Raw genomic sequence first — 12,215 nt, 5'->3', positions numbered from 1 at the left:
ACCAAGCATTTATTTAACTAGACTTACCATCAAAAGCAAAGTGTTGGATCAATAAAAAGTTGTATTTATCCTGAAACGAATTGCTGTAAATTGTTTTGTTTGGCAGACAAAATGTTCAAGAAGTGTGGCAAATATACACAACAACTCTAAAGATTGTCAATGCGTTTTCTGTGATGATTAAATCCTTTGTGTTAAAGTGAAATAAAAAACTCTGACTGGGTTAACTAATCTTTAAAACTGTTGAATTACATAACTGTGACTGCTACTAGTAAAAACACAAGTACGACTCCGAAGACCTCCAAACTCTGTGAGGTAGCATGTTATCAGTCTCCTGTACTTTCCTTGTTGCTTCACTTTAGATGGATACCATGTCATTTTGAATTCTTAATCATTGCATTAAAATAATATTATTGTTACTATTTGTCATAGCTAGAGTCTGCTGAAAAAGGAGAATTTCTTTTTTTTATAAAAACAACTTTGGAACTAAAGGATTTGCATAATAAAATATACTTGCTTTAGAAGGCAAACTAGTAGGAACTTAGTTTAAAAGAATTGTACATTAAAATCAAACAAATCTTTATAACATTTAAACATGTTTTTTCAAAATATACAGAAAACAAAATACGTTTAAACTTTTAGAGGTGAAGTCAGTTTCAAGTCAGTTTGAGCATATCCTTCAGCACTAGTTCTTAGACGAGGAAGACTTGTTTATTAAAGCCCAGAAGGCTGGCTGGTGTTAGACCACTGTGACGGAGTAAAGACTACACATTATAATAAAAGAAAAACAAATAATATAATCAAATTCTGCTGAGTTTGGTCAATACAAAAACAGTAAAGGGAACTATATTAAAATACTGAGGCAAAACATAGGGTGGCAACATATTTGTTTTCTTCATGCAGAGTGAATGAGAGTATAGACTACCTTGTCCCCTCAACTACAGATGGTGTCGAGACTTTATGGTCATGCCAAATTAGTGAGCCTCAGATTGAGAGAATTTCTTCAGGATTCAGAGGATAAAACGTATCAACAAAGTTTTTGGGATATGGAGACAAACATGTATAATCTGATAAGTGCTTTTTTTGTGTTGTGACTAGAAAAACTTGGTTTAAAGGGGAAGAGTCAGGTTGACTGGCTATGTTGTGCAGAGGAGATAAAGAGAGGTGTGTCTGATTGGATTCAGAAGAGGAAATGGTACATCCGTCTGAGGTGTCGAAGAATGAGCCTCACAGCCCAAGAGAAGGTGCATGAATAGACCGAGAGTGTGAAGAGTCATCAGTACTTGATGCTGGAGTCATTAGCGAACCGGCTGATGTAGGCTTCGTAGATGCTGTCCAGGAATGAGCTGTCAGTCTGAAACACACAAGCAAGGATCAGCATACTGTTTGTGCGCATGTGTGCATGTGTGTTTCTTTGCAAAAACACAACAAACGGGCATAGTGGAATGATCTGAAGTCATTGAGATATATAATGTGTCAGAATGTGTCAGATATTTTCCATAATATCATTTCTACCTGGATTAGATGCAGCAGTGTGGCTTGAAGCTGGCTTCTGGAAAGAACTCTGATCTCCTGCTGCAGTGGGGGTCTGGACAGGGTTGAGGGGGCAGGGCAGCTCTCCTGGGAAACTACTGACAACCCGCCACTAGACTTTGCCTGAGTGAACACACTGGGAGAGAGGAGCAGGTTGGGGGCCACAGTGGCAGGTATCCGCTGGGGGGAGATGATCTGGATAGAGAGCGACAGTTATTAGCACTCTTTAATATTACTTAGTACTTCTTTTTAGCAAACTAGAAATAAGAATGAAAACAAAACAAGTCAAATAGAACTGCTGACAGAAGTTATAGTGCTTACCTGAAACTGCAGCGCAGCCTTTTGACCAGCAGTACCTGTGGTCCTTGTTGGGACTGGGCTTACAACTGAGCCGGCACCTTGCCCTTGAGTGGGCCCCAGGAATCGAGGTGCCAGTCCTGGACAGAGGTGAGGGGGGTCATGGGAAGCCAGGCTTTGTTCCTGCTGAACCAGCTGGAGCTTTTGAAGGAGCTCATGAGGTGACACCACACCAGACATCGGGGAAGACAGAACTAGACAGAGAGCATGAGGGACCCCATGCTTAGGAACAGCTTAAACACATATGAAACAGGCATCTTGGCAGAGACATTTTAGAGAAAGAGCAATAGATAGATACACAAATAGTCAAACGCCTGTGTAAATCTTAAACTAATGGTTAACAGACATCTTTAAATATTTCAAGATCATGCAGAAACACACAGTTTAATCCATTACTATACAATGACACAATAATTTAATATACATTGGCTACAATGGCACTGTCTATTATTGTGAAATTATTTAGTGAACAAATGCAAATCCTATGAAAAACGACTTGCAGCTTTACAGCTTATCTCAAATTTACCTGGATTAATGTGCACTTTTTTTTCTCCAAATTAATTGCTAAAGTAGGGTGGAATTGGGGCTGAAAGATTATTTGCAATAATAGCGCGATATGTTCAAAGGAGATTGTTTTTATGACAAAGACTGCAATTACACTCTGGAAAAGCAGAGCAAGCATCAACTTGGGACGCTACGCCGTACCTTGGCCGTGACAGAACCTGACACTGCCGATTTAATAGTACTCACTTTGTATTTATATAATTCTTCACTCATATATTCATAGCATATTAATAGCATAAAAGATGTCCCACCTGTTCCCTGTATAGGTAAAGCTGAATGGCAGTTGTGCTGTGCTTCTGGTTGAGGTTTAGGTAGGCTGAAAAACATCTGTTGGCTTTGTTGTGCTTGAAGGTGCGAACATGACCCAGAATCCACCATTACGGGCTGAGAGGAGAGATGGGGGTTCTGCTGCAGAGGCGAAGGGTTGGATGGGAGAAGAGGTGGCTTGGTTTGGAAAAGGTTCCTGATTGGGTCAGCCTGAAGCTGTTGCTGTTGATAATGATGAAGGTGGTGGTGCTGCTGCTGATGATGATGGTACAGATGGTGATGGTGGTGGTGATGCTCCAGCGGCACCCCGTTGTCACACAACCTGTTCTCGGGGGACTCGGACAGGGTCTGAAGCACCCCTCCGACGACCCCTACTCCACTCTGCCCCTGCATGAGCTTCTGGATGGCTGGGCAGTGCTGGGGTTGGTTCTGCTGCTGCCGATGGGTGGTAGTGGGACATGGCAGCAAGCCCACAACAACATTTTCACCATGTTCTCCGACTATTTGTCCTCCAATCACGGCCCTAGGCCCTCTAACTGAACACCCAACAATGTTGATGTTCCCTCCTTTGGAGGGCACACTATTGCCAGAGTTTTCTGAATCATCATATTTCAGCGAACGTGCTACAGGTGGGCGATTGACTTGTCTCGGTGATGGCCCTGTCCCAGTAGTAGCCATAGGAGAGACTGGGTCAGGTTTGGATGAGTGGTGATGTTGATGTTGAGAGCCAAAAAGGGTAGCAAGAGAGAGAGACTTGGGTTCAGCACTTTCACTGTCCTGGATGAGACAGAGAGAAGGGTAAGAGAAAGAAGAAGTGCAGTAAGCATGAGAAGAGAGAACTGTTGGAACTAACTATGGGTTTTTAGCAAATCAGACTAACTTCAAATGTCTTAATGTAACAATGAAATAAATTAGATTGAGGAACGGAATGGAAAAACTAAATCCTGAATTCATCATTCATCAATAAAACATTTTTAGTTACTGGTCGGGAGAATCATTTGATTCAAACTTTATCGGATCCTTTGCCTTAGTTCTTTTGCTGTGGATTTGATTCAGTGAGGGCCTCATCAACAAAAGACAATGTACTGAGTGCAACCCTGAAATGGAAAGGAAGTGGATGAGGGTGTTTTACCTGAGTGTTCAGTTTAACAGGTATTGGTTTGATCAGGTTGGGGTTTCCATAAATAACACTGCTGCCGCCAATCTCCTTTGGCTCTGATGTAGACTTAACGTTGAGAGACATATGGAAAGTGGAAAAAAGAGAAAAGACCGAGGCACAAATGTTTGATAAGTGACTTAAGGAGATCTTAGATGATTCTGTACCACCCTATTCCTCAATATGAGGAAATGCAAACAATCAAATAAAAGTAGGTCATATTTTTCCAGAACAAAAGCATTTCATGCCATTAAAAATATGAATCTGTAATGCTATGGAGTATTTGGTGTTTACCTACCTTGTCATACTCTGTGTGTGCTTTGGTCAACATCTGAATGATGTCCACTGCCTTTGCTTCACTTTCTCCTCCTCCTTCACCTCCTACTCCTCCTCTTCCTCCTCCTTCTGCTCCTCCTCCTTCAAGTACTCCAACTACTCTTACACCACCTACTCCTCCACCACGTACTCCTCCTGGGGACAACCATCCACCTTGAGAATGTGCCAGAGTCTGCTCCTGCTGGGTCAAGCTACACACACACCACCCACACACCCCAACACACACACACACACATCATGTGAGAATACAGAGGTTATGCATTATTCACCCAAGAATTCACTTAGTTGGCTACAAGCCCCAGACACAGATCAGTTAGTAAACACATGTAGTCTCTGCCGTCTGACTAAGATATTAAATAAAAAATCTCTAAGCTACAGTGACGCTGACTGACCATAACTCACTAGTCCTTGTTCAGTGGACCAAATCCCCCGCCCCCCCTTTTTTTTTTTAAATCAATGGTGAACACATATAGTTTGTGGTTATATAAGCACTTACATCTTCATTCTCAGAGCAATACGTTGACAGTCCTCCTTATCATAGAACCAAATGCCATGGATAACCACTGGGAGAGTGAGGAAGAAAGGGACAAAGGGGAGCAGAGAATGAGAGAGATGAAGAGACAGAGAGACGTGAACTTTTAAACATAAAAATATGAAAACAAAAAGGTAAATCCTGCCCCAGTTGATGCTAAAAATTGAATTATTGAAGTGAAATATTGTAACTGCCTGCTGAATTTTGAGATGCACCAACCAGTAAGGTCAGCAGACAACAAAATTGGTTTTCAGACCTGCCATACCCTTACCATCAAATGAATGTACAGACATGCTGTCGTACAACTCTGCTGCTATGACATCCATGCAGGGCAGGCAGACATGTATTTCGTTTATTTTTAGCCCTGTCTGGTCTAAACCCAGGGTTTTAAATGAGTCATTTCCCAAAGGGAACAGAAGCCAACAACGCCATTACACAGTAAAACATGGGGCCCGGGAGTCTTTTGAACTACATAAACATAATCAACAAGGGAGGGAAACGGCAACACTAAAACCCATTTGCCACAGGATTACAACAAAGTGAGCAAGTAGGTAACATTACACATTTTACTCTTTTAATTTGCACTAGCTCCTAAAAGCATATTGTAAGAGATAGTATCATCGCAAGGGTTTTCAACTCCTGTTAGTGATTCCTGTCATAATTTTGCCAAATCCCAAAGTTTAGTCCCAGAAATGAACCAGTGAAGGTCTAAAAAAAATGTTGACTTTCCAGAGGGAGGAATATAAACATGGTTCCCTGTCTTCTCAAATGTAAGATTCTGTCTAGACACAAGCAGCGGAATAAGCACTTTACTTGTATAAAATACAGACTACAAGTGGCAAAAAATTTGATTTTAATAAATAAAAAATAAATAAACTCTGATAAAAAAAATAAGATGAAAGGAGTATGACTCAGAGCAAGCATTCAGTGCTGAACAGTGATTGATACTTAGTGTCACCAACAAATTTAAGTCTGTACAATAAAAAGAGGTTTTAAAACCAGCACTATTCAAGACAGCTAGACATTTCCTCACACCTGAGCAGACATACTTTCTACATTGGATCTCAAGAACAGATTGGGTCAATCGCAACAAGGGAAGGAAGCAAGTGAGCAATAGACAACGGAGGGCAAAGTGGGGTCTACTATATATGGAGACTAAAGTTACCACCACAGTCCTATCAAAATCACACACATTCCCACGCAGACAGAAATACACAAAAATGTACACAAGCACACCACAAATGACGTCGGACAAGCCATTGAGGTCAGAGGCAGGGAGAAGCAAGCACACGCACGCACACACACGCACACACACAAACAAAGTTCAGCTGAGCCTGGGAAAAACAGCCCAGTACCAAATAAGTAACTGCAGTGGGAGACTGTCTTGAGGTGCTTAGTGTTCACTGGGGATGAGACTGTCTGACAAAGACAGAAAGACACACAGTCAAAGTCAGAGAGCTGGAAAATTGAAATAAAAAAGCGGGACGGATGTGAAATAGGAAGAAGTGAGGTGTGTTAGACGGGAAATTATCATCACGTCCATCATGAGAGAAACATCTCCTTCTGGGAGCTTTTTAGCTGTCAGTGAACAGAGTCTGAGTTTTGTCAATGAATGAAAAATGTTGAACTTGAAGTGCATTGATGGGATGGAAACAGCTGAATAAGCTGATGCTTCAGATGCAAGACAGTCTCTTTGACCAGTAGGCTGCTCTTTCTCTCCCCCACTAAAAGAGAAAGATAGAAGAAAAGGAAGAGGACAAGATACAAATTGTTCAACAGAGGAGATTATCATGTTTTTAGTGGTACTGACCTGCCCAAAGTCTATACCTCAACAAGATAGAATACTCGTCAGAGCGAGAGAGAGATAGTCAGAGAGAGAGAGAGAGAGAGAGACAAAGTGGGAGGATTACAACCAGTAGCACCAACAGAAATAGTGGCCGTGGCCACAAGGTTACACTTTCAGGGTGAACGTTAGAGGGATAGAAAAAGAGAAAAGGGGTTCCAGTCGACCAGACTGGAGACTGAGAGAGAGAGAGAGAGAGGGGAAGAAAGGCAGAGGGACATCTGCATTAAAGAAGTGAAGCAGAGATCCTGACCAAGTGAACTGGAGAGGAAACACCACAATAGACCACAACGGTCTATTGAGCAGACGACTTCAACAGAAGGGGGAACAAAGTCTGAGACAACTATAAGAAGACTAACTGAGAAATGTAGATTCTGAATAGGACGGCATGCCATTGCAGTTTGAAGGAAAGAGCATCAGAAACGTTGGCAACAAACACTCTACTGAAGTCTGCCATTGATTCAGGACTTAAGCGGTGTGGTCTTTTCCAGCCCTCTATGACTACGACAGCGAGCACTGGCGTACGTTTGATGTTTGCTGTAGACCTGCAGAGACTCTTAGACGGGACTCCAGTGGGACTTCAATGCCTGAAAAGACATTTTTAATTTTTTGTCTGGGAGGCAGCACATCATTGTCTGTCCTAAGAACTACTCTGTTGGGACGTTGCTTTTAAAAGACGAAATTTTTAGTTAAACCTGCTTTATATGTCGTATTTTCGACAAGGCTTAAATGCGCTTTAACAATACAGTAACCCTGTTTGGCTGTAAACTAAACTGCACTACTGGGACTACTCACAGAATAATTTTGTTTTGTTTAGCTTTAGTATACTTAGAAATGCGGATCAGCTTTGTGGGAGAGCTCTGGGCATCAGTCATGAGAAACATTGTTGATATTCTTGTACACTATATTTAGTCTGCTGGAGGTTTGTCACAGGTAACTCAGAGTAACGCACATTTATGCTTGAGATTTTTGTTGTCCAAGAAGAACCATCACTTTCTTTGTTTGTAGGAATGGAATTCATGACATTGGAGGAGTAAATATTAACACTGACAGCTACCGTAACTCATCTAAGAAGACATTTACACTTCTGTCACACCTTCACTCTGAGGCTAAACTGCAGGGACATTTGAATTGCTCTTTTGTTACTGAAGCCTAATTCTGAGGAGGCATTGCCACAACTGCTGTGACAGATTTATGAGCACTACCTAACCTGGGTAAAGGAACATTGACACATTAGTACACCCTTCGCTTCTGAAGAAGACAAATCTAACCAAAGGAAGTGTCACACCGCAGCGGGCATCACTTTCATAGAACCTTTTGCTAGCTGGAGCGGCAACTTAAGGTATAACCTGAGCAACTTTAAGTTCTAGAGAGACAATTACTACCAGACCGTGAGACTCGTAAGAGACTAGTGGAGCCATGCTGAGAGGCCTGTTTCAGAGGAAACCCAAACATGAGAGACTGGAGGAGGAACCTGAGGTCAAATTCAAAGGCTTGCTGGTGTCAGAGCGAGACCTGGGATATACTTACGTTCGACCTGGAGGTAAGAATGTCCATACCCCCGATATACAGAACGCTGTTAACAGGCTAAGTGGAGTGTTAGTGTTAGCCACATAGCCAGTAAAATGTATGTGGCTATTGGGCTACAGTACATTTTTAGTTATCTTCCCAATTAAACAATTTATTCATTTTGTCAATAAAATGTCAGAAAATGGAAAGTACACTTCTCTATGGCCATGCGGACATCATCAAATTGCTCATTTTATTTGACCAACAGTCCAAAACAGAACGATATTCAACTTTCTATCACATAGGACACAGTAAAACAGCAATTCTTAATAATTGAGAAGCTGGAACTAGGTAGAGGATCAACTCCATACGCTGATAAAGGTGCAACAAAAACACTGCTTGGGATTGTAGGTGCTTATAAGAAGGAATTTAGAAAGTATTCTATCGGTTCCTCTGTACTGGGATATTTGCCAGAGGAATTATGACTTGCTTGGAGTAAAGTTCTCTTCCCTGACGTTGACATGTTCTGTTGTATTTCGGCAGTGTTTATTTTTAGCATGGGGTGCCACTTTGTGCCAACTGCCATTCCAGGAAGTAATGGCAGCCCTGAGAGCTAAATGTTTATCTAATGATAAGATTCCACGGCCCTTGCACAGAGGTCACACAACACAGTGGGACTGGCAGCATTACCAACAGCCTGGGGCCTAAATGGATCCGGTCTTAGCCAGAGAAAAAACATATTTCCTGAGCTGAGATGAGTTACTGTTTATAGTCTTCTGGAAAAGGTTCTTTCACCCCACACATACCGTTATCCGTGTAATATTCCCGGATGATCACTTGGCATTTTAATGTATCTTAAAGCATCTGAGGTGCTGTTTGACATGTATTTTTTTTGTTAGCTAAATCTGGCTCAATCTTGTCACATACTTGCATGCTAAAATAATAATTTAGGGTCCAACAATCCATAGTTTTTATTATTACATAATAATCGCTACCCACATTTCCTTCTTATCAGAGGAAATAGTCCTCAACTGAGCTGTGATTACTGGTTTTATGTGTTTGTTGAGTTGGCTGTTTACCTGCAACTTATTCCCCATAACCACATCTAGAGGCCAGTATTATCCCAGATTGTCTTTAATTGGCCCTGTGTGCATTTAAAACCTGGTGTAAAAGGTGGTAAGAGGTCCCCTAGACAGGTTTATGTCATACTCTTTATTTCACTGAGCCTTCTGATGTTTAATAATAGCTGTGTTGTATTCGTGTCAGTAAGAATAATGAAGTACTACAGTAAGGGGATCAAAGCAGGCATAAGGAATTAACTGGTATCTAAACACAGCATTCCACCTGCCTCTTACTGAGCCTGATGGAGAGTGTGAGACCATGACAGAGAGGGAGGGGGGGTCTGTGTGTGTCAGTTATTCCTGAGTGAGTGTGTTTATGTTATCAGTGACTGTTGTGGAATATCTAATCTCTGTTGGCTGGTTTTGTAGTGCTGTCAGGCTCTTGTCCTGCAGGCACACTCTGCAATGTGTGTGTGTGTTTGTGTGAGCCAGAATGTAGGTCTCAGAGGGAGACAGGCTGATAGAATTGGAGTCACCACAATACTTCTGCTCCTTATATGGAACTAACGGTTCCCCCACAAATGCAACAACAGCATGCTAGACAATTTGGTCACTCTATCAAAATGATATTTTTTATCTAACTTATTCCCTGTAGCTATAGATGCACCTTTTGTCATTTTTAGGTGTCGTGTGATAAGATTGCTTACAGATCTTAAAAATCACAAAGATATGGTCTCATGTGGATTAGTCTTTTGAATTAGACCCCAAAATAATAACGAGAAGGACAATTATGTTTCCTGATTTTAATGTTGGTCCCAGTTCTTCTCTGGTGACATATTTGTTTTTTATTTATGTCATTTCTGCTTAGACTGTCTATCTCACTATCTAGCTTTATTCCCTCAGTTTCAGTTTGTCTTTGTCTTCATATTTTAATAAGTTTGTCTCACTGTGTCAGGCTGCTTTTGAAACAGCAAAGTCTTTTCAAACTATTTAGTCTACGTGGCTAGTCCTGGTATTTAGTCATCCATGTCTGCACAGTCTGTGACTGTCTGTCTAACTCTATTGTTACTTACGCCTGTATAACCAAGGTTTATTGCATTTAAAAAAAATTCAATTGTAATTTTCTCTTAATCTTGATTTCTTTAATTATCATGATTAAGGTCGATATCCAGTGTACAGTGAGCAACAATGAAAGTGGCTTTGCAATAAAACTGTCAGCTAAGACATATCAATATGACGCTGAATATTAGGGTTCACTGCATTGAATGTCACACTTAAAAAATCTAAAACTACACTAAAGGATCCCTGTGCACATGATCAACAGGTGTTGAGAAAAAAATGTGTCAGACAAACAACTGAAGATATCAATAAGTAACAGGCAGACATCAGAAGTGTGTGTGTGTGTGTGTGTGTGTGTGTGTGTGTGTGTGTGTGTGTGTGTGTTTTTGTGTGTGTGTGTGTGTGTGTATCTGTGTGTCTTTATCCTTACACCGTGCATTGCGATAAAGCAGGAAAGGGTGCTGGAGCTGGAAATCCAGGTCTTTGGTAATTGGCTCTGTCAAGTTCTCCATACTGAGTCTGTTCATAATGGTGAAACCGTGCCTGGGAGATGCCAGTCTGAAATACGCAAAGGACACATCACAGAAATATAGCTGAAGGAATCATGTAAACATTTGTCAATCGCAATTCACAACTTGAAACTACAGGCACTTCAGCTTCATGTCATGTCCTGCCGTATTCACCATGACGGTTTATATTACACAGAAACACTTGTGCTTTATAATAACATATACGTACTAAATTTATCATTTTACAATTTAGTTATGGCTGTAGTTTCAATATGTCTGCCAAAGAGCTTTACATGTATTCCCAACAAATACCAAGAATTGTTATCTTTAGACACCAATAATTCAGAGTCCTGCATCAACTTTATTACCTTGTGTAAATAAAAAGGGTGCCTTCCACCTCTGTCTTCTCCTAAAAAACACACACGACAAAGACATTGCAAAGTGATATAACTGAACCACGACTGGTCAGCCGGATCTCGTCACTGGGGGAGAAGCAAAATTTAATATTTTGATAACAAATCTTCCTAAAAAAATATGTACATTACCAAAGAGCTGAATTTAACATAACAGTCTTCTGAGGAACACAGTGGGAGAACTCATTAATAACGTTAAATATACTTAACGTTAGTGACACAATGTTCCAGGGAATCAATAAATAGAGGCTAATAGATAAACAATTCAGTGTTGTAGAAAATACCTATTTATATATTTTATGTAGCCTTTATATATTAAAGTCGTAACTTGTAGTTTTCTACCACACACCCTAGAAAACATAGCTGGAATCTACTTAATGCTATCCATTAGCTGGGGTAAATCTGTGTCAGTGACAAAGCGCGCCTATCAGGGTCGATGACGAGGCTAAGCTAAATTAGCATATTAACCAAAGTTCAGGCTTACCCACTCATTTGCCCTGTTGTTATAAGTATACAGGGCAACTTGGCTGGCCACGTCCACAATGTCATTGATGTATGGGTCTTGCCGCTGCAGAGCAGCCAGACTTATGTCCAGTCCTTTAGCGGTGAGGCAGCTGCTGCTACCTGCAGAAGTTGCTGTCATTGTTCCCTATGGAGAATTTAGCTCGCTACGTAGCTTCAGCGGCTAACGAGTCGCAGGAAGATGAGATTAAAACCAAACCAACAGCAAGGTAAAAAGACAATTAAATTTGTAACTGAGCAGTAGATTGTTTAGCAACTTAAGACTTGTACATTTAAAATTGTCAAGAGTTATCGAGGGCTAACTGCTATGAGTGAGTTTGTCAACGGCCATGTTTAGCCAGACAGTAAACAACTAGACATGAGTAGTTGCGCAGCAGGCTTGGAGATTTCAGCCTTATTAATCAACTTGGAAAAATCGATGGATAATTACTTTTGTCAACTGTATGGATTTTCAGTATTGCTTTCTTCAAACAAGTATTGATAATGTCAAGAGAGGCATGACCATAGATGTGTAGCTTTCTTTTACCTCAAATTAACTTTATATTGCTATGTTCAAT

The 12,215-nt window shown here is 40.8% G+C and overlaps 2 protein-coding genes across 10 annotated transcripts in view; one reads left to right on the top strand and one right to left on the bottom strand.

Annotated features, from left to right (window-relative positions):
* Positions 1 to 1,083: 1,083 nt before the first annotated feature.
* Positions 1,084 to 12,029, bottom strand: dcp1b (decapping mRNA 1B). Of its 2 annotated transcripts, XM_034863719.1 has the most exons (11): positions 11,621 to 12,029; positions 11,092 to 11,132; positions 10,645 to 10,772; positions 4,707 to 4,773; positions 4,296 to 4,401; positions 4,173 to 4,247; positions 3,851 to 3,943; positions 2,703 to 3,495; positions 1,852 to 2,081; positions 1,513 to 1,725; positions 1,084 to 1,351 (listed from the first exon to the last, which is right to left on the bottom strand). In XM_034863719.1, exons 1-11 carry the CDS (start codon positions 11,777 to 11,779, stop codon positions 1,274 to 1,276), a joined length of 1,983 nt encoding a protein of 660 aa, XP_034719610.1. In that variant the 5' UTR covers positions 11,780 to 12,029; the 3' UTR covers positions 1,084 to 1,273. The 2 variants fall into 2 exon arrangements, with proteins under 2 accessions (XP_034719610.1, XP_034719609.1); XM_034863718.1 differs by having other exon boundaries at positions 4,173 to 4,401.
* The window catches only part of cacna1c (calcium channel, voltage-dependent, L type, alpha 1C subunit), a 186,652-nt gene continuing 182,360 nt past the window's right edge, over positions 7,924 to 12,215 (top strand). For all 8 annotated transcript variants that reach the window (XM_034863709.1, XM_034863708.1, XM_034863710.1 and 5 more), the window contains exon 1: positions 7,924 to 8,128. In XM_034863709.1, the coding sequence (XP_034719600.1) occupies positions 8,005 to 8,128 (124 nt within the window). In that variant the 5' untranslated portion in view covers positions 7,924 to 8,004. The remainder of the gene's footprint in view (positions 8,129 to 12,215) is intronic.

Source organism: Etheostoma cragini, chromosome 23 (genome assembly GCF_013103735.1).
Source record: "Etheostoma cragini isolate CJK2018 chromosome 23, CSU_Ecrag_1.0, whole genome shotgun sequence".
NCBI lineage: Eukaryota > Metazoa > Chordata > Actinopteri > Perciformes > Percidae > Etheostoma > Etheostoma cragini.
The sequence above is the reverse complement of the archived record's forward strand: the minus strand, read 5'-3'. Positions and strand labels throughout refer to the sequence as shown.

Coding starts and splice junctions, on each gene's coding strand:
- dcp1b (XM_034863718.1), bottom strand. CDS start 11,779: ATGACAGCAACTTCTGCAGGTAGCAGCAGCTGCCTCACCGCTAAAGGA. Junction 11,133..11,620: donor ACAACAGGGCAAATGAGTGG/GTAAGCCTGAAC, acceptor TGTGTTTTTTAG/GAGAAGACAGAGGTGGAAGG. Junction 1,726..1,851: donor AGGCTGCGCTGCAGTTTCAG/GTAAGCACTATA, acceptor CTCTCTATCCAG/ATCATCTCCCCCCAGCGGAT.